Source organism: Triticum aestivum, chromosome 5A (genome assembly GCF_018294505.1).
Source record: "Triticum aestivum cultivar Chinese Spring chromosome 5A, IWGSC CS RefSeq v2.1, whole genome shotgun sequence".
In the NCBI taxonomy this organism is placed as follows: domain Eukaryota; kingdom Viridiplantae; phylum Streptophyta; class Magnoliopsida; order Poales; family Poaceae; genus Triticum; species Triticum aestivum.
The window spans coordinates 206,320,898-206,345,635 of record NC_057806.1 but is presented as its reverse complement, the minus strand read 5'-3'; the positions used below and the strand labels follow the sequence as shown (position 1 = coordinate 206,345,635).

Here is a 24,738-nt window from a genome sequence, read left to right as displayed (position 1 = left end):
CGAAGATGGAAAACGAAAAATGCATTGGCGCTCGTGGGAGTGGTTGACTACACCCAAGGCTCTTGGAGGTATGGGCTTTCGTGACATGGACCTTTTCAATCTGGTTATGCTCGCCAAGCAGGGATGGAGGCTACTGACGAATCCATTCTCGCTTTATGCTCGGGTTTTGAAAGGACGATATTTCCCCACTTCTGATTTCTGGAATGCATTAGCGCCAAGGTCTGCGTCTGCTACTTGGCGTGCTATATTAGCCGGACGTGATTTACTCCAGAAGGGAGTCAGGTGGGGCATTGATAATGGTGAAGATGTTTATATTCTCTCAGATCATTGGATCCCTTCGACTCCTCCAAAGTGACTGTATCCTTTTCTGCCTATACCTGCTAATGTTAAGGTAAAATGCTTGATTGATGAGGAATCTAGTACATGGAATCAAGATTCTGTTAGGGCCTTTTTCCGTGATGATATTGTTGCAGAAATTCTCCGCATTCCTATAAGCAGGCATGGTGGTGTGGATTTTGCAAGCTGGCCTCTCACTATGTCTGGTGAATATTCGGTGCGATTTGCATACAATATGGCGCGATCGACGCATTTTCTTGAAACTCGCAGCAACTGTGGTTCTAGACAATCCTCGAGTGTGGCTGCTGAGGAGAAGAGTTGGAAGGCGATATGGTTTATTAAAGCACCCAACAAAATGAAGGTCGCACTTTAGCGTTTCGCTCATGATTGCCTTCCATCTGGGGCTCAATTGCAACACCACCATGTTCCTGATGCTGCGTGTTGTTGCTTCTATGGGCGACTGGAAAGCGTGGAGCACGCCATACTTTTTTGTCCACGTGCAAAAACTGTTTGGGATGCGATCAAGGAGTGGTCTGTCATTCAGCTTCGTCGCTCTTCTTTCAGGAATACCAAACTTTGGCTTTTTTATTTTCTCTCAAGATCTTCTGACAAAGAAGCCATGGTTCTGGCTGTTTCTTTTTGGCACTTATGGGAAGCACGAAATGATGCGCGGCATTCGTTAGAAGCTCCACATCCTTGTATTACAATTGAGAAAATCCGTGCTTATACTGATTAGATTCTGCAGCATCTCTATATCCAAATACCTTTCATTAGGCGTGAGTCTTCTTCACCCAATCCAATATGGACTCCACCGCCGCCTGGTGTTATTGCCATCAACTCGGATGCTGCAATCTTTTTAGATATAAACATGTCAGGTGCTGGAGTGGTGGCCTTAAACCATGAAGGTAGATGTGTTGCTGCATGTTTTGAACCTATTCAAGGCACGATGGAGTCTGAACTAGCTGAGGCGCCAGCTCTACGAAGGGTTGTATACCTGGCAAATGATGAACATTTTTCAAATATTTTATTTGCATCAGATTGCCAATCGCTGGTAAATAGAATTATTTCTGGCAAAATTTTGTTCGTTCCAGTATCGGTACGGTGATTAATGATATCAAGTTTGCTTTAAGGGGCTTTGTGTCTGCGGAATTCAAGCATGTTCGTCAGCAAGTTAATGTGGATACTCATCTATTAGCTAAGTCTTGTAAGAATTTGTCTAATCTAGTTATTTTTCATTCTATTTCGGATCGTATCCGGAAGACTCTTAGAGCAACTTCAATGGGGCGATCCATTTCATTCGCCCGCGTTCGTTTGGGTCGGCGCGGACAAAAATGGCGGCCCAACGCGTCGACCCAAACTCAAATCGTGTCCGTCCGACGTCCGCGCTGACCCATTTCCGGCCCCAAATTGTGCCTGGAATGCGTCGGCGCGGAAGCGCCGCACGTCTCCTCGTCGTCCGCCGCGTCCTCACCTGGCTGCCGTCCAACTACCTTGGTCAACATAATTTATGACGACCGCCTACCTTGGGCCCATGCGTCAGCGACGGTGGTCGTCCTTTTTTAAGCCGGGCGTGCGGTAGGGCCGTCCTCATCCACTACCACTCGCCCCCGTCCCCATCTGGCCACCCTTGCCCTCATGCCGGCGACAACCCTAGCCACCACCAGTATGGGTTTCTTCTCCGGCATCGGCAGCAGCGGCAAGGGCAAAGCCCCCGCCCGCCATTCCCCCTCCCTCCCCTCCCTCCCCGCGCCGGCGCGCGTTCCCCGGCAGAGGCAGCGCATCAACGTGCCGTTGCACCAGGCCGAGTGGCACTGGCACCACCGTGTGCCTCTGTCGTACCCGGACGTGACGCTGCCGCACGACTGGCATTTGGGTCCGGAGAGGATCCCAGTGCCGGCGGCGCCCGGATGGCCAGGGTCCATGCGAAGGAGGTGCGGCGCCGGCGGGCGTTGCTGACGTCGGAGCAGCGCGCCGACCCGCGCTTCGCCGTCGACTCGCTCAACTGGGCTCGATGGTTCGCCTTCGAGCACGAGAAGGCGAGGCGACGCGGCGTCCGCGGCATCGACCACAGCCTGCCGCCGCCCGCGCTCGTCGTCCGCGATGAGGACCGGGAGGCCGAGGCCGTTTACCAGGCGGCCATCAAGGAGAGCGAGGAGGAGGAGCGGTGGAGGGAGGCGGACGAGGCGGCGTTCGAGGCAGCCATGGCGGAGGCCATGGCCCTCTCCGCGATGGGCGACTGCGTCATGCCGCCGGTGGCCCCGCCGTCCCCGTCCAAAGCCGAGCCGGAGGAGCCGGCCTACCTCGAGCGCTACTCCTGGACCGGAGTAGTCCGTGAGTGGGTCAACGCTCCGTCGATCTGGCTCTGGGCGACGGAGAAGCAGGAGGCGGTCTACCTCGACCACTGGCGCCGTGTTCGGCTTGCCGAGGACCGCCGGGAGGGCGAGCGCCTGCAGATGCTCGAGCGCGAGGCCGAAAAGGAGGCGCGCCAGGCCCAGGCAGTTGCGGCAAAGCCCGACATCACCGCCGTCTGGAACACGGCGTTCCCCTGGGCCGACCCTGCGCCGACGTTGATCGACCTCACCGGTCCCGACGCAGACGCCGCCGCCGACGAGGATGTTTAGTGTTTTAGTTAATGTAATGTGGACTTTCGCAGGCCTTCGTGGCCGGCTTTTATGTTTAATTAAATGCATGTATTTATTTTCAAAATGCTTGCAATACTTTTTTTTGGCGCGCCGATGAAATTAGTCAGGCCAGCGTTGGACGCTCGCGCCGACCCAAACATAGCGTCGGACGCTTGTGTCCATCGGGCCGAGCCAAACGGACAAAAAACGGATAAAAGCGCCGTCCGTTTGGGTCGGCCGTTGGAGTTACTCTTATATCTTTGGTTATGTGATCAATAAAGCTGATGTTTAAAAAACAATTTGGATGGTGGGAAGTAAGCAAAGAAAGAATGGGTTCTTTCTTCACACGGATAGACCGACGTCCGACTCCCGTGAGTGTCCCGCTGGGCGTGGTGCGCCATGACCCCCGCCGTGCTTCCCCTCGCCCCCTCGCCTCCTTATCCAAAGCCACCACGGCTATGCCACAAACCCACCCCCGCGCGCCCGCTCTACCGGTGCGACGCCACACGCCGCGACTTCGCTGTCTACACCGCCTCCGCTGCCGCAGCCGCAATGAGCCCCGCCGCCGCTACTGCGGCAGATGAGGGGCTCCCTTCGGCGTCACAGTCACCGACGCTTCACCCTCCAAACGGCGGGGCTACCTCGTTGTTGGTCGGCATCGCAAACACGAGGTCGTGGTGGCAGTACTACGGCAGCGGCTTCTCCATCCGCGTGCCGCCGTCCTTCGACGACATCTTGGAGCCCGAGGTGACCGGTCTCGTCTACTTTTCTCCCTACCCTGCTTCAGATTTTCATAGCAATTTTGGGGTGAGCTCAAGATTTGTTTTCGGCTGCATTTCAGGATTTCAGCGCCGCCATGACCTATTATGGCGACAAGGCCAAGGTCAGGGCGTACGCAGCTCGGTTCGCATCTCCAGATAGGTAGGTAAGCAAGGCCCCTTTCGACATACCAGCTACAGACCTGTTGCATTTACAGCTGTGTGAAATGTTTATATTTTAATGATTACTTCCTCCGTCCGATGAAGAGTGTACATCTAGAAATTTTAGGACAAATTATGAAGTGAAGTAAAATATGCATTGGAAAGGTGCAAGCCACCATCTCTCTCCTCTTTAATTATCCAACCCCCAATGAGCTAAGTGCATGTAGAAATTAAGAAGACCATGTGTAGAATGTTATTGGTCTTGATTACCGTGTGATGAGAGAGAAGTATTTTTTCCTACTTTAAAGTGCATTGGAAATATAGAAGTACACTCTTTTGTGGACAAATTTTAAAGCCAAACACACACTCTTCACCGGATGGAGGGAGTAAACTTATAAATTTTGGCTAGAAAATTAGGAAAGTAAAGGAACTATATTATTCTCTGGGCTTTCCTGCGTGAAAGCTTAGATGTACTCCTAGCTACGAAATATTGTTACCACACCGCAAACACAAATTATGTTAAGTTAGCACTTTAATCGTTTGAGATTTTTGTCCGTAAGTTAAACTTTTTTTTTTGCGGGTAAGTTAAACTGATTTAATGATTTTTTTTCTCTCATGTCGGTTGATATATGGTGTTCACTTTCTTTCATTTGCTAGGCTCATCCCAAAAAAGCTCTGAAACCAATCTAGAGTTTCTTTTAAATAATTGATTTAAGATCTTGGATACGCGGCCTGTGATTACCCTATACCTCTTCACAATAGTTCTATGCACATGCCTTCTCCACTTACTCTTTTCCCTGTACCTCTTCACAATAGTTCTATGCACATGCCTTCTCCACTTACTCTTTTCACTTTCAATCAGTTGTCCACACCACATGCATGAGATGGCATGATAGCATGGTTAATAATATAGCCAACTGATGGCCATAAGGAACTGCCATGTCATCTATAGCCACCATCTATAGGTACTCATACAATAATGTGGTCTATGAGGTTGGCTATTACCTTAGTACTTTTTTTTCATCTTCTCTCTACCTCTTCCTTCACATTTATTGCATTTACCTGGAAATGCGAATATAGCTAGGCTCTTGCATGAGAGCCAACTCCCCTTACTTTTTCACATCTCCCTCCACATAGGCAAAAATGACATGGCTATAAGCCCACTATTGTACTAGCTCTTATGCAATCAATGCATAGCGCCATCTCTAACTAATTCTTCACACAACATGCATGAGATGACATAATGATGATGTCGCACGCATGCATGTGGCGTGCTTGCACGGTTAAGAAAAATAGGCAGTGGGTTGCAACTATTTAGAAATAGAGGATTCTTCACACAACATGCATGAGATGACATAATGATGACGTCGCACGCATGCATGTGGCGTGCTTGCACGGTTAAGAAAAAAAGGCAGTGGGTTGCAACTATTTAGAAATAGAGGATTACATTCGAATATGCCTAATGCAGAGAACCTTCTTCCTGTTTCTAATGTAGGTCAGAACTTGTAAGCGTGGTAATCAAGCCATCTAATCAGCTCAAGATCACATTCCTAGAGGTATGTTGAGGAACTTGCCATTTTTCACAACTGTTTCTTTACTTAAGGGCACTGCTAACTGGGGTGCACACGACCAGCCCGTGCGGTTTTGTAATTACATATATAGATCTTTTAGAAAAATAGATCTTGCCCTGCTTCCACCTCCTCCAAACTAGAAGTCCCCACCTGCACTTGTCATGCCGCTTCCCCGCCTCCGCCGCTGCGGCGTGCCCGTCTCCTGCGAGGTCCTGGCATGCTCTTGCCCCTCGTAGGTGACGCTGTGGCCAGCCGCAACGTCCCTGTCTTGAGCTCGACCAATTGTCTAATCTGAACGGCGGTCAAAACTAAGAGGCCCCCACCCGCACCTGTCAATTTGCTTCCTCGCCTTCACCAGCGATGCCGTGGCGTCCCCGTCTCCAACTCGGGTGTTATTCTTCTCCACGGTAGAAATCGACTGAACCGAAGGAAAAAATAGGACGTAAAAAAATCTCAAAGAAAAAATACGCAAAAAAGCCCACAAAAATACACATGCAGCTCTCTTGTACGAAATATATCAGCCCCCTTCCCCTTTGGCGCATTTAATTCACACCAGACCGACATTAAATGGGATGCACGTTACGCGTGGTCCATCAATTGGTCGCTGCTGCAAGGAAGGTGTTTTGCTTAACATCGGGGTTGTTTTGTGTTGAGCAGAGGAGGGGCCTGCCGAGTCAATGGCTCTTGCGGATGTGTCTTGCACAACTTCGCGCACCTCCTGGTCTAGGGCGGCCACTCATTGGAATGGGCCTGACCTGCAAAATATGGGGCTCCATTCAACACCCCCCCCTCAAGAGGGGTGATAGATATCTATTATTCTCATCTTGTCACACGCCAGACTACATACTTTAGTTCCTAATCCTTGTCAAGCAGTCTGCAATTTATTGCTCTGAACTCACATGCTCTATCTTGATGATCCCAACATCTAACTTCTATTTGATGAAGAATCTATCTATTTCCACATGCTTAGTTTTGTCATGCTGCACTAATTTTTTTGCTATGTCTGATTGCTGATTTGTTATCACACCACACATTCAAACAACTAGTCTTCAATATCTTCAATTCTTCTAATAAATTTCTTGTCCACAACCTTTCACTTAGCCCTTGAGCCATAGCTCTATATTCGGCCTCGACAGTTTAGGTGCACACAACAACTTGTTTCTTCTCCATGATACCAAGTTCCCACCAACAAAGACACAAAATCATGAGGTTGATCTACAATCATCTAGGCAACTTTCCCATGGTATCCATCGACCACGAGATGCTTGTTACTCTCAAATAAGAGTCTCATTCCTGGTGCCCCTTCAAGTACCTTGAAATTCTATACACCGCTTCAAGATGATCACTCGTAGGTTCATGCATGTATCTTCTTACTACACTTACCGCAATGGCAATGTCAGGGCATGTATGACATAAGTAGAACAACCTCCCAACTAATCTTTGATATATCTCCTTATCCACTTCTTCTCAGGCTGTCACTTTGTGGTTTTGCTCAATTGGGGTTGAGGCCATCCGACATCCTAGCATTCCTACATCACTTAGTAGATCTAAAGTATACTTCCTCTAAGATAGCGCAATTCCCTTGGCAGACCTGGTCACTTCTATGCCCAGGAACTATTTGACTCGGTCCAAATCTTTGACTTCCTCTGAGATAGTCAAGGGACGCCACGCAGGTGGCAACGTCAGTGGCGGCGTGGCGGCGCTTGGTGTGAGGTGGCAGCCATGGCGCTGCCGAGGGCGACGAGCAGCGCCGGGGGTTGGGCGGCACGACCTGGGCTGAAGACGGCATCGGTCGGCATGGGAGTCTTGAGAGTCGAGGCGGTCGGTGATAGGTTCATAAGGCGTTGTGGGTAGCTGATGTTGGGTGGGGGAGTTGTTGTACCGCGGATAGCTAAGATCATGAGCCCTCCGTCCCCGTTGATCGCCGGAGTTGTGTTAGGAAGGATCCGCATTTTGCCTGGTGGTCACCAGCTAGGCACTTTAGGCAGTTCCAACGATTCCCACTCCATTTCCGAACTCCCTGCCCTCTCGACGCCAGTAGTAGGAAGCCCAGGACAGTGGACTGGGCTCTTGGTCGGAGGTTCTTCGTCTGAAGTACCAAAGTCGATCTCTTCTTCTGCTTTTATATCGTTGATGGAAAATCCCTCTTTGTCGAGGTTGTGGATGGGTGAGGCCATTGGCTCGAGGTTCATGGACGTGATTTCAATTGGAAAGGGTGTTGGAAGAGAGGGAAGATATCCGTTGGGGACCTAGGGTGGGCGCCAAATGTCGATGAATAATGTTGTCATGGAAGATTGTAGAGAGAGGGATAGCTCGTCATCAATGATGGTGATATAGTAGTTTTACACAGGTTCAGGCCCTTGGATGGGAAAAAGCCCTACATCCTTCCTACCTATCTTTATTTATTAAAATCACAATGGAATTTTTCTACCTACCGAGCTATAGGCTACCCGCTTGACCCCCTTATTTTGTGGGCATATGGATAGTCATAGCATTTTATATGCACACATATGAAACAAATAGTGGTTTTTTTTGAAAAGGAGGAAAGCTCCCGACCTGTGCGTCAAAACGATGCATGCAGCCATTTTATTTAACGAAAGTACGAAGACAAAGTCTGAGGTCCAGTACTGGCTCACAAAAGGAGCCTGCACGAAGTAAAAAATGTAAAGTAAAAGATGCCACATCCGGCAAAAAAAAGGCTACGATGACTAAACACCTAGCCTATTATTAACTCGCCATCCAAATCGGTTGAAGATAGCCCGTGGTACCATCTCCCACCGGTTGCACCCAGTAACCAAAAGCTCCCTGGAGTCCGCAGGAATGAGTAACGACCACGTACGGATCCAAGCTGTGGCTTTGTAGATAACCTGCAAAAAGTTGGTAAAAAATTTCCCGTTAAGATCATATCATTTCTGCAGTTCCATATAGCCCAAAATAGTGCACATATTCCTATTTGAATATGTCTCGCAATATTGGATTCCACGCAATTTAGCCACATCCCAAATAACGTGTTGATGCTAGTGGGAGGATTAACGTTGAAGGCTATATGAATCGTACGCCAAAGCAGTTTGGTTAGCGGACAATCGAGAAGAGGTGTTGTATATTTTCATCATGGTCGCAAAAACAACATCGAGAGCTACCCACCCATCTTTGCTTTAGCAAGTTATCCTTGGTTAAGATCACTTCCAACCACATGAAAATTTTAATCCTCAACGGAACTTTAATCTTCCAGATATGAAGTGATCTCGAGATTGGCCTAGAGTCAATTAGATCCAAGTACATGGATTTCACCGAGAAACTACCATTCCTAGATAATTTCCAGTGAATGGCATCTGGTTGGTCTGAAAGTTGAACGTCCATCAACCTGTGCACCAAGTGCAACCACGAGTTCCAACATTCCCCCACCAGAGACCTCCTGAATTGGATATTAAGAGGGACCCTTTGTAGTACTATAGCAACATAAGCTTCCTTACGTTGTACAATATTATATAACGTGGGGTATTGCAGGGCTAAAGGCGTCTCCCCTAACCATGCATCTTCCTGAATCTAGTTGTGTTACTGTTACCAATGATAAATTTCACCCTTTGAAAAAAGGTTTCTTTCATCCTCAATAACCCCTTCCAAAATGGTTAGGTCTAGCGGTAACCTAGGCCAATGTCTTAGATTGTAGGTACTTGTTACGCAAAATTTGTACCCTCGTACCCTCAATCACAACAGACAACCGAAATAGGCATTTGCTAAGTAGGCATCTACTTCTAAGTTCTCTACCCCTAACCCACCCTGGTCTTTGGGTTTGCAAATTATATCCCATCTCGTCAATCTGTATTTCGTCTTAACTTCATCACATTGCCAGAAAAAGCGAGATCGATAAAAGTCTAGTCTTTTCCGTACCCTATAGGTACTTCAAAGAAAGATAAAAGGAGCATCAGCAAACTAGTCAGAACTGAGTTTATCAACACAAGCTGGCCCCCATAAGACATAAGCTTGCCCTTCCAGCAGCTTAGCCTTTTTTCAAATCGATCTTCAATGCATTTCCACTCCTTATTAGATAGTTTGCAATGATGAATTGGTATCCCTAGATAACTGAACGGTAGGGAGCCCATTTCACATCCGAACAACTATTTGTATGCATCTTGTTCCTCTTTGGCCCTCCCAAAACAGAACCATTCGCTCTTGTTAAAGTTAATTTTCAGTCTCGGTAGTTCTTCAAATAAGCTTCATATTTCTAGCTTCTTCAAGATCATGTTCCATGAAAATAATTGTGTCATCCACATATTGTAGTATGGACACTCCCGCATCCACAAGATGACCCACATCCACAAGATGCGGAACTAGTCCTTCTACTTGGCCGTTTTCTTTAGCCCGACCGATAAGAATTGCCAACATATCCGCAACTATGTTGAATAGAACAGGAGACACCGGGCTCCCTGTCGTAAGCCCTTATGCGTCTGGAAATGATGACCTATGTCATCATTCACCTTAACCCCAACACTATCTTTTTGAATGAAGGAGTCCACCTGTTTCCTCCAGGCCTCATCGAACCCCTTCATGTGCAGGGCCTACTGGAGGAAGGGCCATTTGACCTATCATACGCTTTCTTGAAATCCACTTTGAAGATAACCTCGTCCAGTTTCTTCGAATGGATCTCGTGAAGAGTTTCATGTAAGACAACCCCTTCTAGGATGTGTCTTCCTGGCATGAAAGCAGTCTGAGATGGTTGCACCACCGAATGGACAATCCGCGTCGACCTAGTCGTGCCAACCTTGGTGAAGATTTTGAAACTCACATTGAGCAGACATATCAGCCTAAACTGCTCAATGCGTATCGCCTCCTCCTTTGGCAACAACGTTATTGTTCCAAAATTTAGGTGGAATAGCTGTAACTGTCCGTTAAATAAGTCATGAAACATAGGCATAAGATCACCCTTAATGATATGTCGGCATCTCTTGTAAAACTCTGCTGGAAATCCATCAGGTCTAGGAGCCTTATTCTGTTTCATCTGTGTTACCGCGTCAAACACCTCTTTCTCCATAAACGGGGCAGACAAAATCTCGTTTTCGTCTGTGTTGAGTTGTGGAATGTCCCCTGTTGCGCCCTCATCAAGCAACACAAAATTATCTTCGCCTCCCTGCAAAAGTAGCTTATAATAATTGGAGGTGTACAACTTGAGGTCCTCATGCCCTACAATTGTACCCTCATCCTGTTCTAGTTGGATTATTTTCTTTCTATGCTTCCCATTTGCAATCATGTGGAAGAACTGGGTGTTGTCATCACCTTGGACGACCTTTGTCACCTTCGCTCTGAGAGCCCATTTCATCTCTTCTTCTCTAAGAAGAGGATGCAACTTCTGCTCAGCCTCATTCTTAACAGTCCGATCCGACACATTAAGAACATTAGACTCAGTTTTCAAATCTAACTCATGCACCCGTCTAAGCCGTCTGATCCCAGTTTTTTTAAATGCGATTGCATTGCTATTAGTCCCCTGCGTTTCAAAAGATGATACCTGACAAAATAAAAAAAGTACCTGCAATTGCCGAAAAACCTATGCAAGTTCTTAATTTTCGGTCAAGTAATCTGCGAAAATCATTTAAATCTTCAGATATAATGATGAAAAACACACATGAGTTGGCTAGCCAGGTCAAAACTAAACCCCATATGGATATGTTTCTTTGATTCTTTTTCAAAATCAACCATGACGCTAGATGAGGCAATTTTAGTGCTAAACAGAAGCAACTTCACTCCTAAAAATAACTAATTAGCAATAATAAGCAACTAACTAATAATACAGAACAACTTCGAAACAGAGGTGGATAATATCACATCACCTTCATAAGCAACTTTCCTTCGATAAGAGGCAACCTTAGTGCTAAAAGCAGGCAACTTCACTACATTTTGTGTCCTAGTTAATTTATGTAACATTCTCCTAACTTCCTCATCGGTACTTCTAAGTTGCCTATTGTTCATGCTCGTATGTCGTCATTGTTTCTAAATGGCCTATAATACTACGATGTCGTCTTCCACTTCAAAGTGTTTGTAGGCAACTTAGAAAAACAATGATAAACAACTTCATAATATTGTAGGCAACTATTTTGCAAAGTTAGGCAACCGAGAAGCAATTGTAGGCAACTAATTACCAATAGCAGGCAACTAGGCATCAATATAGGCAGTTTATTTCATTTATAGGCAATTGACCATCAACCGTAGGCAACTAAGAATCAACAATAGGCAATTGAGCAGCCATGATAGACAAGTTGGGACAATGTTACCAAACTCACAGATACACATAGTGCAGTGAAGTTGCTTTGTATGTAGAACTATAGATGCCTTATGTTTTGTGTGATTTTTCTTGTTTTTACGCAAACCAACCTAATAGTCAGTCCAACTAGGCGAAAAAGTAGTTGCTTCCCTATAACACTATAGTTGCCTCCATTGCATCCAAAGTTGCTCTCAAAAAAAGTTTGACAAAACCTACTCATATGAGATCTAGTTTTGGAGAACTCGTCGTCAGAAATCTGCCGGTGAAAACAGAACTGGATTTCGATGCTTGAATCAAAAGTTATGGCTTTTACAACTTTTTAAACCCCCAAATAAATGCACGTGGGGACAGGATTTAGGCTGATTCAATCGGCACCCATGTGCGCTACGGGATGTGGCCAAACAATTACCTTTTTTAGCGTAGACAGCTGGACACAAGGACATGCACTTACTATATACGGCGGTGCGCTTCAGACAACAAACGAGTGCAGCGGCGCTCCCTAGCCACGTCCTTGATTCTTGGTCCAGCCCCTCAAGAACTGGTGCAAATGTCGAATTTTATTTTGCCACGTATCGACATTCGAATGTCCACCTGACTCCTTGGCCCATTCTCTAGCAATGAGATCCATGAAGCCGTCCCTCTCGAACCATCCTAATTTGAAAGAGAAAATGGTCCTGTTTCCCACATGGGTCGCTTCCCCAGAGTCAACCAGTAACGGTGTATGATCAGAAATTGCTCTCTGAAGCGCCTGAACCGTTACCAACGGAAACTTCTGTTCCCACTCTATGCTGGTGAGCACTTGGTCCAACTTCTCATATGTTGGAACCGGCAATGTGTTCGCCCACGTGAACTGTATGCATTGTCTGGCAGTGAGGTCAATCTCCCTCAAATCGAGACTCTCAATGATCGTATTAAACATAAATGACCATCTTCCGTCGAAGTTGTCATTATTTTTCTCTTCTCTCCTAATTATGTTAAAATAAATAGTGGGTTAAAAAGCTTTTATGAACATATGCTAACTGTGTTACTATTGATCATGCTATTCCTTATCACTTTATCCTTGTTACTTAGAAGGCTTGTGCTTTTATCAGATATTACGAAAATAGAAAATCCTCATGTTCTTACGCGGATATTTGTTCACAGGCCAAAGATATAACGGAGTTGGGCACTCTAAAGGAGGCGTCCAAGTTATTTGTACCTGGTAATTTCTATCATCTTAGCTTGAAAGTCGCAACACTTTTTTAATGTGCTTTTAAATGAAAGTTGCCCTGGACAGTTGGACTACTTACTACTTCCAAATATTAGACGAGGTATGAAAAGAACTTAGTAGACAAAGGAACCACTTAATGTTAGCCTTAGCTTGCTGTGGGATGTCACTCTAAATATGTTGATTGATGGTCTGATCAACATATTATGTTTACTACTGAAATTGATTTATTACCATAATCATATTGGTGTGTTGTAAAGTTTTGCTTAATGTGCATAAAAGTTCAAAATAAATAGCAAACATAGCTAACTGCTTTTGGTGAGTTGTCTAATGGGGTTACATTCTTTATTTTGCCTTATGTTTGACATTTTATAATTGCGTAACCGTGCAGTGCAATAGTTTTCGTAAAATAGTTATGTTCCTAGATGAACATATGAGTTGAAAAACTTTGGTAAATAACTTGTGTTAAGGAGTATAAGTATTGGTTCAAGTCCCCTTGCGTATTCATACTAGTCTAGATTTCTTCACTTGTACCCTAAGTCCCTTGTAATCTATATTCACCCATTGGGCTATGTAATACAGACACGTTGGTCCTCTTAACCTGGTATCAGAGCCCTAGGTTTTACCCCGGACACCGCAACCCTCCAATCTCGATCGATTTTTTCAGTCTCTACGTTCTCTCCGTACCACTGATTACGAGTAAGAGGGACTAGTCAAGACTAGTCGACAGACTAGTCTACGAGTCGCAACTTGAGTGCCGACTACAAATCTCGTGTAGACTACTTGGTCTAGTCGAGTAGTCGACAGACTAGTCGAGCTATTTGAGTCAAGCGACTCAAAATTTTGAGGGGATAAGTCACCCAGCCTGGCCGGAGCTCGTGCTCGGGCGGCAGCGATGGCCGTGACACATAGGCGCGCATGGCCCTGAGACGAGAGAGAAGGAAGAGAGATAGAGGAGAGGAGAGGAGGCATGGAGGTGGTTGGCGGCAGCGGCTGAGGCCAGCAGAAGGCGGCTGGAGGTGCGGGTTGCGCATGCGTGCTCCCGTGTGTGATGGTGCTGGCGGCGGCAATGGGATTGATCGGGAGCTAGGGTTCCAGTGACGGGAGCTAAGTAGGCTGGCCACTTGGGCCCAAATGGGCCAGCTAGGGGGTGTTGTGTGGGTGCTGGGCTGGGCTTGGCGAGCGTTGCCTAACACTTCTGGTTTTATTGCATACTGTACTGTTTATATATACTACATACTACTACTTAGTTATTAACAATAGTTGAGTACTACAGTACCATGTCGACTAGTCCAGCACTAGTCTAGACTAGTCACGATTAGTCTATGAGTCTCAACCTCGGAACGACTCGTCGACTCATAAACATTGCTCCGTACCAATCTCCTTCTCTCTTGAACGAAGTTAGCCAGGGTTGTCTCCTGGCTTGACTCCATCCGCTCCCTGATTGAACTTTCTCTCGGTCTCCGTCGATCTCCCTAGATGGATCAAATCTGGCCGTTCCAACCAAATAGCCGCGCGTCGGGCCGACCATCACCCTATACTGCTGCTATACACCACCGGACTCCTCTGACAGATCGGGTCACCGCTCCTGCATCACATCTCCAAGATTCAGCCGCCTCTCCTACTCGATTCCTCGGTTCTTCGCCTCTCCAGTAATAGGACTCCCCCACTGTAGATCACGACATTAACACCCTCTGTTGGCTGGTCCAGATCTACGCCCCAACTCACACCTTGTTTCAGTCCGATACCCGTGACCGTCCAATGTGCCGTTCCCCACCATGACGCCATTGCCGCAGTCTTCAACACTAAATTATGTAGAAAAGGCGAAGCCCAACATATAGTTGTCAGGACCTATTATGAATCCTGAAGAACAGCGACACCTTCAGTTATCAAAGAATACACCTCCTATTCCATTGGCAGGCCCCGTTTGCCAAATTAATAAGGCAGAACACACTACTTAAACTGGAATTTGCTTGTCATCACATCAGCATGGATTTTGCAGAGGGACTACCATAAGGAACTCATCCTGGTTGTGGTAGACAAATTCACCAAATATGCACAATTTTTATCCATGAAGCACCTGCTTATTGTCCAAACAGTTGCTAGAACCTCTGATTACATTTTCAAGCTCCATGGGCTCCCTGCAGTCAGATAAATCTTCACTAGCTCCCTTAAAAAAAATATTCACTAGCTCTCCCCGGCAGAAACTTTCTGAATCCCTGTGAGTCAAGCTCCATCTCTGTAGTTCAACCATCCACAAACTGATGGTCAGGCAGAAAAGAGTAAATCAGTGCTTGGAGAACTACAACTACTTGAGATGCATGGCATTCCAGCAACCCAAGACATGGCATTCCTGCCTAGCTTTAGCAGCTTAGCTGAGTGGTGGTACGATGGTATTTTTTACATTTCCTTGCAGATGATACCTTTTCAGGCACTTTATGGCTTCCCACCCCCTCTGATAGTTGAATCCACCTTGCATGATTTCATCTCCGAAGACTCCCTTGACCTCCTCCATAATAGGGAATTAGCAAACCAGGCCATCAAGGACAACCTCCTCAAAGCACAATGATGAAACACTTTGGTGACGAGAGAAGAAAAGAGAATTCTCTGTTGGAGACATGGTCTACTTAAAGATCCAACATTAGAGACACTTATTTCAGTATTCAAAGAAATCTGAAGCTCCATTCCAAGTTCTATGCCCTCTTTAGAATACTGGAGAAGATAGGTAACACTTTATACAAACTGTTACTCCCTGACGGTTGCAAGTTACACTCAACATTCCATGTCAGTCTACTAAGGCAACATATTGGACCTGATGTGATTCCACTCCCCACCTTCCTCTGTTGGATGATCATGGCCACACTTCAACAGCAAGCTTATACCCAGACCTCAAGGTGCTATCAGTGTTTACCCATAAGGTTTTCCCCTTCACGTGTTGAAAACAAGTCTGATCTTCTAGCGCGCACATGGTTCTGAATCCTGAACAAAAGCGACACCTTCTGTTTTCTGTTCCTCGTCCGACACTAGCTGGAAGCTATGAGATCGTCCAAGGCCAGAATCAACGGCTGGGATGACCTCGATGAACTGGTGAGCAAGTGAATAAGAAGAGGACGCTGCAGGTGCAGGATCCCCACGGCTCCATTTAGTTATTTTTACCCGCCATTTACTGTTTCCTGTGATGTCGTTGTCATCCCTCTCTTTTTAGTTTTACCGAGCCTTTGGACTGTAATGCTATAAAGCCAGTGATTCCAGACAGATCGGGCATCGAGTTGTAATTGTGATAAAGCCTAGCCACCACTGGAGTGGTTTGGCTCTACTTTCCTCTTCCAAGAAATAGAACCCGTGGTAGATCCCCTCTTAATTCAGGGCTAGTTTCTGATCTCTGAATTTTGTGAGGTATAGTAGTTCAGCTCTTGACAATAGTGTTAACAATTAACATGATATACTCATTTGAAATGCTTTATAGACTGTCCTAATATGTTAATTATGTTATTTGTTTCATTTCATAGGCGGTGCAAAAATATACTCAGCTCGAACAATTAAAGTTAAGGATCAGGAGGGTATCAGGTTATTTCTCTCAATTTTCAAGGGAATATTACAAAAGGCAATGGCTTCTGTAGTTAAATTGCTTTATGAGATAATATTTTGCAGGACGTATTACTTCTACGAATTTCGTTTTGACAGACAACATGTTGCTCTAATGGCCACCGTGGATAGTGGGAAGGTACTGGCTTGTCACATTTTATTTACATTTTTGGAAGAAATAAAGACAAATGATATTTTCTTTTCTTTTGCTTTTCATCATGTATTTTGTGCGAAAATTCGTTTCTGAGCCCGGGCTCAAGTGCACCTGATATCTTGGCCATCCAGTCACATGTGGATTCCCGCTGTAAGTAGTATTCCACCCGGTATTCATAGCGTACATGATATGGAAAAGAAATGGGCCATCGCCTTATTTATTACGTGTGCGACCTCACCGCTCGGCCGGAACAGGCCGCCCCGCACGGCCCTCCATTTTTCCTGCGCTGTCCTGAGCCATCTGCGTGGCCTGACGGACAAACACAGCGTACTTATCTTACCCATCTCGCTCAAGCCCAGAAACAAACCCTGTCGACTCGTCCCCTCGCCCCGCCTCCTTTAGCCGCAGAGTGCTCGTACTCAAACCCACCATGGTTGCATGCTCGTCTTCCTCTGCCCCAGTGCCAAATGATGCACTTCTTCCCATGATCTAGTGCCCCTTCTGCGGCGATGACCTTTTCACTGCATCGTCACGGTCATGCCACTTGCTTCGCCAACAATAGCCGCCGGAGCCATGGACACGCACAACCGCTCTGCAACCAACAAGCCTGTTCAAACAGGAGCAGCTAGCTGTTCCAATTTTGAATTACATCACACTAGCCGAGACTGTAGGCTTACTAACTAGTAGATGCACCACATGTTCTCCCACTCCATGTGGCCAACCACACGCAGGCCAGCAAAATACACAAACCAGTTCACCAGCTGCAAAATCGCCAACAAAACTCACAGAGCACAGCGCCCAAGCAAAATTCACAACCAGTTCACCTGAAAACTTAGTCTCTGTTTTTATTCAGGTCACTACTAACTAGATTATATATCCCAATCTGGGATCATTACAAATGTTCAAAACAATAAACACTTAATACATGGATGGATAAGCGTCCAGCACAGATCACACAACACACCAAAGAATACTCATATCACATTTTTTCCAACTAACGTACTAGACTACTAGTTTATGGCCCTAGACTCTCCTTCGGTTACTTCGAAATGTGCAACTTGCACCATTGGTGAACGCTGTCAAGGTACACTTAACTAATTGCCACCTCCACAGCTCTGTTCTGATCTACAAAGATTACCAACACACTCAGTCAGCATGACGGATTCAAACCAATGAAACAGTAAACACCACCGCTGCAGTGGCATGTAAAGTGCACAATCTGTAGGTCCACCCATCATCGTCAAAAATTCCGCAAAAACCCACTCAAAACTTTCTGCTTGATCGTCCCTCACCAACACACCAGCCAATATAATGCTCAAGAAGTGGTTGTTAACCCCCAACAAAAAGACCAAACGGCATGTCATATAGATTCATCCTATACGTCGTATCAAAAGTGATGCCATTCCTAAAGAACTTGTACTGCATCAGGCTGCTACCGTTTATCCACATCAAATTCTCACTCCTGCTCCCGCTATCCACAAGAACTACGTGAAATCAGGGTCTCCAGCCACAATGTCGGCGAAAACCTCCAAAGTTTTCCACACGTCATCGTCTGCCAGTTCACGACCTGAAGAAACTTCCGATGATGCTATACACTTTCCCAAGGTTCACAATATTTTCCTGCAACTGTTTTATAGGATCCTTTGCGTAAACATCTATGTGTGTTGTGTGACGGCCAGTGAACCTTCTCGACCATTGTCAATGACAAAGAGCGGTTGTGATTCTCGCTGTACTCAGTTATGTACAACTTGTTGTCGGATGCCCTCAACAGCCTAATCAACACAGGGCATTTACACCTACACGACCGGCCGTTCTCCGCCTCAGGCTTCCCCTGCACAACAACATGCAGACAATTTAACACATGTTTTCTCGCATCCTCGCAATAGACAAATGCCATCGTTCAAAAAAAAATCAGTCTAGAAAGAAAAGCTCTCACCGAACAGCCACTGAGCCACAAATTATCTCGTGCATCGACTTTGTCCGCTCGTCGTTCAGCCTGCTCTCCCCATACCGTATGCCGAAGCCAACCTCCCAAGAATACAAATTGTAAGTCATACGCGTCACCCAACAAGTAAAAACTCAACCCAAGATCTGGTTTCACCGCACTTTTTGTAGGTTCTTCTGCAAATTTGTGGATAGATTGTTCAAGCGCACTCATCCGCGAGGCACGCGGCATCTGGTCTGGTAGTGCACTACAGAAGCACAACCTGAATTACCCAGAAAGTTCTAGTATCAACTAACAGTTTTCCAAAATTCTGAAAGAAAAAAAATCACCTAACACCCATATTTGAGCATGTTGAACAGACGGCACAAACCAGCCAAACACATGGGACCAATCATAAAATCCCTAAAATCAACTATACAAACTAACTTTGAGGATTTCCAGCATCTATAGGATGGCCACGCACAGCAGGATTCGAACAAACAAAAGTTGACTGGATTACCTCTCTTCGTCCATCAGGGGGCTTCGGGATTCACCTTCCCAGTGGATTTCGCAGATTGGGTCGGCGAGGCATTCTTCCTCCGGCAGCACTCGCCTGCAGACCGCCCAGGGCTGCAGCTCCCTACCCGCTGCGCACAGCCGGAGCCGCAAATTGGAATCCGCCGGCAAAGCAGGCGCCTCCTCGCGTGGCGACAGTAACGCCAGTGGCACATGATATGGGTGCTCAAACCTTTCCGCGAATTCTTCCCTAGGCGGGAACCTGAAACCGACGCTGGAATAAGCGGTGGCGACGGGGACGACGGCAATCCACAGAAGCAGATCTTCAGACGAGTTAATGGTGTGAAAAAACTGACCGGTCTACTGGATCCAGCAAGAACTCGAGCCCGTCGGCTTCCATCGCAGCTCCGCTGGAAGGGGTCGCAGCCGCCGCCGCCGCCGCCGACGACGACGCCATGCTCGCGAGCTACCATCACCCACTTCTCGGTCTCACTACTTTTTTCTTTCCCTTGCGAAGCCCACGCAGTAGACAGGACAGCTCAGCTTCGACCATCGAGCTGGACTACTTGGGCTTACGGCATGGGCCACGGCTCAGGACCCCAACCACTCACGGACGGACACCGCCAGCTACGAAACTGGCCCACCTGTACGCACTGTGCAAAGCCGTATATCGAGCGTATCCTCATTTTTCGCCGCTCCAACCCTGACGCGTCTGACACACTTCCGTCCATCCCTATGCACCTGCCAGTGGCTGAGATATCAGGTGCAGCTGAGCCCGAGCACCAAAAAGACCCTCTCTGTGTTGCTACTTTCTTTAGTCCTTGCAGCTGCATTCTAGATTCTTAAACTATAAAATTATATATCCTACTAATGTCCCCAAGCATTCATCCATTCGTTCGCTCCTTGAATACGGCGTGAACCGATAAACACAAAAATAATGCATGAGTCGTTTGGAGGCATATCACCTACTCTACTCCCAGGCATTATTTCTCGCGCTTGTAATGTTCTTTTCTCTGTTTCCGGTAAAATTTATTGTTGGGCTTCCTCTATGGGTTTCAACTAAAAGAATAAGTGCACATAACATTGATATGTTCAGCTGAAAGACTGCTATAGGTAGACCTTGTCAGAATAATTTCTTTTCGAGAAACTTTCAGACTAATGTCATAACCTTATCAAGACAAGTAATTTTTCTCGTTCTTTTTTTCCCGAGTAGAATATTTTCCTGTTAATTTCTGATTTTTTACCTTGTGGGGTATTTGTGTTGCACTGTGTAACATGCATTGTCATTGGTGGCAGACATATATCGCTGCCGCCACTGCTCCAGAGACGAGGTGGGAGACGGATGGAGTGACATTGCGTTCGGCTGCTGTATCTATGTCTCTCGTGTGATCTACACTAGTGTCAAAAATACTCTTATATTATGGGACAGAGGAAGTACTATTTATATATTATAGAACTACGGTATTAAAACACTTTGAGTAGAGTTATCTGGTTTTCTCACTCCAAGCCACGTCACGTTTCAAATGGCTGACCTTCATCTTGAAGTCGATCAAGAATATTAAATTTACAATTTACAGCATGTGGGGTAGCTCGCAACCGTCCGCCGCCGTGCCGGTGATTCCAGCGCTCGCAACCCACCTGCCTCCACCCACCCGCGTGATCTCGATGCCAATGTGTGTGATTCCTTCGCCGCCGCTCACCCATGCGATTTTGGTGCCAGCCCAACGCCGCCGCCCACCTGCGCGACCTTCACTCGTGCCACCGCTCACTTGTGTGATTCAGCCGCCCAGGGTTGGTGAAGTCACTCCTTCCCTGTAGTTGGTGGAATCGCCACCAGAGCCTGAGCTGGTTGCCGAGTTCCCGACTCTGCTTCTTGTACTCCTGTGGATGGCATGATGATTTGCTAGTTTCTGGAAACATTCAATCAGGAAATCAAGAAATTGATCATGATGATCCGCTAGTTTTTGAAACAATCAATCAGGAAATCATGATTACTACTTTTGGAAACAATCAATATACTCCTTGGCGAATTACAACAATCAGACAAGGTTTGGAGTAGATGAAATTCAGTGCTGAAATTCACTGTAATATTGTTACTCCAGATTTTGGTCACATTTTGGAAACAAACAACCAGACAAGATTAAATGTTCAAAAATTCTATAGGTGCTGACTAAATGGTCCTTGCTATGCCTGTTGACTAAATAGCAGAATCTTACTGTAACAAATACTCCTTGCAATGTTACAATGTGCAATGAGTAATTTAGGAACATTCGGATCATTCATAGACAGAACATATATCAGTTTCTTGTATTACAGACAATTGATTTAGTCAGGTTCTGAGAACATATCTGATGTGTATTTCTCATTCATATGAATCTTCTGCCAAGTGAGCTTTCCAAAAGTCAAAATTAGCCGCCTACGCAGAGCGTAGAGTCACCGATATGGACATGGGATCATGCATGACTGGTATATATGGAAACTTGCATATTCAGATAGCTCAATCACAAGGATAGTTTTCTTGGGCATGCGTAGAGCATATTACTCGTATTAAATCCAATTGCAACAATATTCTTTGCGGTTTTCCCAACACAAATTGGATATGAATTTGATACTTTAAATGGATACTTGATGCTTTAGAAACTGTCTAAAAAACTTCACATTTTTTAAAATCGTTAGTATGCGACCTAAAGTAACAAAAAAAAACATGAGTTTTGACCTAGCACTACATAATGCCACTCAGCTTATCTTAAAATGCAATTTTGGAAAGCATCAGATTTGGAGTTGCTCACCTCTTCCCGTGCGCTCACACCCAACCAAACTTCAAACCAAATGGCAGGCAAGGCCGTAGCCGCGCAGGCACGACCACCTACCACATCGCCGGTGCAATCGTTAAAGCGCCGGTGCAATCGTTAAAGCCATAGAGAATAAATGTATCTTTAAGAAGAAGACTACCGTTGATGATAATGTTACTGTCTACAAAGCTCGACTTGTCGCGAAAGGTTCCCAAAGTTCAAGGAGTTGATTACGACGAGACTTTCTCACCTGTAGCGATGCTTAAGTCTGTCCGAATTATGTTAGCAATTGCCGCATTTTATAATTATGGAATCTGGCAAATGGACGTCAAAACTGCATTCCTTAATAGATTTCTTAAAAAAGAGTTGTATATGATACAACCAGAAGGTTTTGTCGATCCTAAAGGTGCTAACAAAGTGTGTAAACTCCAGCGATTCATCTATGGACTGGTGCAAACATCCCGGAGTTGGAATATACGCTTTGATGATGTGATCAAAGCATATGGTTTTATATAGACTTACGGTGAAGCATGTATTTAGAAGAAAGTGAGTGGGAGCTCTGTAGCATTTCTAATATTATATGTGGATGACATATTACTGATTGGAGATGATATAAAATTTCTGAATAGCATAAAAGGATACTTGAATAAGAATTTTTCAATGAAAGACTTCGGCGAAGCTACTTCTATATTGAGTATCAATATCTATAGGGATAGATTGAGACGCTTAATAGGATTTTCACAAAGCACATACCTTGGCAAAGTTTTGAAGAAGTTCAAAATGGATCAATCGAAGAAAAGGTTCTTACCTGTGTTGCAAGGTGTGAAGTTGAATAAGACTCAAAGCCTGACCACGACGGAAGATTGAGAGATAATGAAAGTCACTCCCTATGCCTCAGCCATGAGTATGCCATGCTGTGTAGCAGACCTGATGTGTGCCTTGCTATGAGTTTGGCAAGGGGTACAATAGTGATCCAGGAGTGGATCACTCGACAGCGGTCAAAATTATCCTTAGTTACCTAAGAGGACTAAGGAAATATTTTTCGGTTATGGAGGTGATAAAGAGTTCACCGTAAAGAGTTACGTTGATGCAAGCTTTGACACCAATTTAGATGACTCTAAGTCTCAATCTAGATATATATTGAAAGTGAGAGCAATTAGCTAGAATAGCTCCATGTAGAGCATTGTAGACACAGAACTTTGCAAAATACATAAGGATCTCAATGTGACAAACCCGTTGACTAAACTTCTCTCACAAGCAAAACATGATCACACCTTAGTACTCTTTGGGTGTTAATCATATGATGATGTGGACTAGATTATTGACTCTAGTAAACTCTTTGGGTATTGATCACATGGCGATGTGAACTATGGGTGTTATTCACATAGCGATTTGAACTAGATTATTGACTCTAGGGCAAGTGGGAAACTGAAGGAAATATGCCCTAGTGTGACGCCCCGAGACCGATGTGCCAGGTGTCTTCCAGTTGTTCGCCGGCGTTGCCATGTCATTTGCTTGCGTGTTGCATTTCATCATGTCATCATGTGCATTGCATCATCATGTTTTCAAAACTTGCATCCGTCCGGGTTTCCCCAGTTCTGTATGTTGTCCGTTCTGAGCCCAACCACACGCACGCGCCCGTGGCATGTCCAAAATATTATTTTATAAGTGGCCGGAAAATGTTCTCGGAATGGGTTGAAAGTTGGCGTGTGGTCTTGTTATAGTGTAGATAGACCGCCTGCCAAGTTTCATCGCATTCGGAGTTCGTTTGATAGCCCAACCGTTAAACCATAGCGGCATTATAGCCGGGCAAACGTCGGACGTTTTCGGTCTCCGAAAACAGATGCCGGGCCCTCTCTCTCTCTCTCTTCTCTCCTCTCAGTCTGAGGCCTTCTGCACAGCCCAGCTAGGCCTACCTATCCCCCTCTCGATCGGATCCGTCGGATCGCGATCGGAGACTCCAAAAACCCCTCCTCACCCCTAACCCTAGCTTATGTCTATATATAGACATCCCAACTTCCAAATATGGACTAACCCAAGCCTACACTATCCCTAGCCCTTCTCCCACCTCGCAGCCGCCGCCCCCACCTCCGTTTTCGTGCAGGCCACCTCGTCCCTGCCACTTGGCGTGTAGCCATTGGCTGCGCGGCCACCCCGCACCGCCCGTGGCCAATCAGAGGAGGCCACATCGCCCCCTCGGCCTCCACCACCACCGCGGCCCTCCAGGCCCATCCACCGTCCCATGCGCTGCTCCTCCCCCGAGCCCCCGCTCGATCTGGACTGCCGAGTCCTGAGCGCCGTCCTCCGTGCCGGCAAGCCCGCCCCGCCGACGACCTCGAGCGCCAACGCCACCCAGGCCCAACCCCGTTACCACCTCGCCACCCGGATCCACTCCACCACCTCGGCGTTTGCACGCCTCCCGCTCCGCGCCCGCACCTCGCCATCTTGCTGCTGCCCGCACCATCGAAGGTCCGCCGGACCCGCGACTAGGTCACTGCCGAGCCTCCTCACGACCAAGAACAGAACCCTGGTGACCTCCCGTGCTCGGATCTGGCCGCCCTGACGCCTCCGCTCGCGGATCCGGCGAGCCCCATTCGTATCACGCCGCCTCCACTCCTCCATGCCATCGTCAGCGCCACCATCAACCTCCCTGCTCGAGCGGGAGCACGAGGACGTCGAGCACGCCTCGCTCGCCTGGGCCAGCCGGCCTCGTTGGCCCAACCACAGCCCAGCGCCTCCCCAGCCCACTGCGCAGCTGGCCCAACGCACCAGCCTCTGCACCGAGCGGGCCTCAGCCCACTAGGTGAGGCCAACCCCAGCGCCCAGCCGCCCCTGTTGCCATCCAGCTCTTGTTTT

At 46.6% G+C, this 24,738-nt stretch overlaps 2 protein-coding genes across 5 annotated transcripts; one reads left to right on the top strand and one right to left on the bottom strand.

The window, feature by feature from the left end:
• The first annotated feature begins 3,285 nt into the window (after positions 1–3,285).
• Positions 3,286–20,562, top strand: LOC123102794 (uncharacterized). Of its 3 annotated transcripts, none has more exons than XR_006449364.1 (7): positions 3,288–3,704; positions 3,799–3,878; positions 5,373–5,433; positions 12,848–12,905; positions 16,421–16,478; positions 16,563–16,800; positions 20,387–20,562. XR_006449364.1 is itself a non-coding variant. In XM_044524222.1 (7 exons), the coding sequence occupies exons 1-7, from the start codon at positions 3,357–3,359 to the stop codon at positions 20,477–20,479; spliced, it is 771 nt and encodes a 256-aa protein (XP_044380157.1). In that variant the 5' UTR covers positions 3,291–3,356; the 3' UTR covers positions 20,480–20,562. The 3 variants fall into 3 exon arrangements, 2 of the variants coding, with proteins under 2 accessions (XP_044380156.1, XP_044380157.1); XM_044524222.1 differs by having other exon boundaries at positions 3,291–3,704; positions 16,563–16,635; XM_044524221.1 differs by having other exon boundaries at positions 3,286–3,704; positions 16,421–16,635.
• On the bottom strand, positions 17,470–19,679 carry LOC123102792 (uncharacterized). Of its 2 annotated transcripts, none has more exons than XM_044524219.1 (4): positions 19,447–19,679; positions 19,095–19,352; positions 18,587–18,857; positions 17,470–18,481 (listed from the first exon to the last, which is right to left on the bottom strand). In XM_044524219.1, exons 1-4 carry the CDS (start codon positions 19,545–19,547, stop codon positions 18,239–18,241), a joined length of 873 nt encoding a protein of 290 aa, XP_044380154.1. In that variant the 5' UTR covers positions 19,548–19,679; the 3' UTR covers positions 17,470–18,238. The 2 variants fall into 2 exon arrangements, with proteins under 2 accessions (XP_044380154.1, XP_044380155.1); XM_044524220.1 differs by having other exon boundaries at positions 18,587–18,842.
• Positions 20,563–24,738: the final 4,176 nt, after the last annotated feature.

Bases quoted from the DNA above. Each gene is read 5' to 3' on its own strand.
- LOC123102794 (XM_044524221.1), top strand. From the start codon at position 3,357: ATGACCCCCGCCGTGCTTCCCCTCGCCCCCTCGCCTCCTTATCCAAAG. The intron at 5,434-12,847 runs GTATGTTGAGGA...ATTTGTTCACAG, and splicing joins TCAAGATCACATTCCTAGAG to GCCAAAGATATAACGGAGTT. The intron at 16,636-20,386 runs GTACTGGCTTGT...CATTGGTGGCAG, and splicing joins CCACCGTGGATAGTGGGAAG to ACATATATCGCTGCCGCCAC.
- LOC123102792 (XM_044524219.1), bottom strand. From the start codon at position 19,547: ATGGCGTCGTCGTCGGCGGCGGCGGCGGCGGCTGCGACCCCTTCCAGC. The intron at 19,353-19,446 runs GTCAGTTTTTTC...CGTCGGTTTCAG, and splicing joins TTGCTGGATCCAGTAGACCG to GTTCCCGCCTAGGGAAGAAT. The intron at 18,482-18,586 runs GTGAGAGCTTTT...GTTGTTGTGCAG, and splicing joins TGTGGCTCAGTGGCTGTTCG to GGGAAGCCTGAGGCGGAGAA.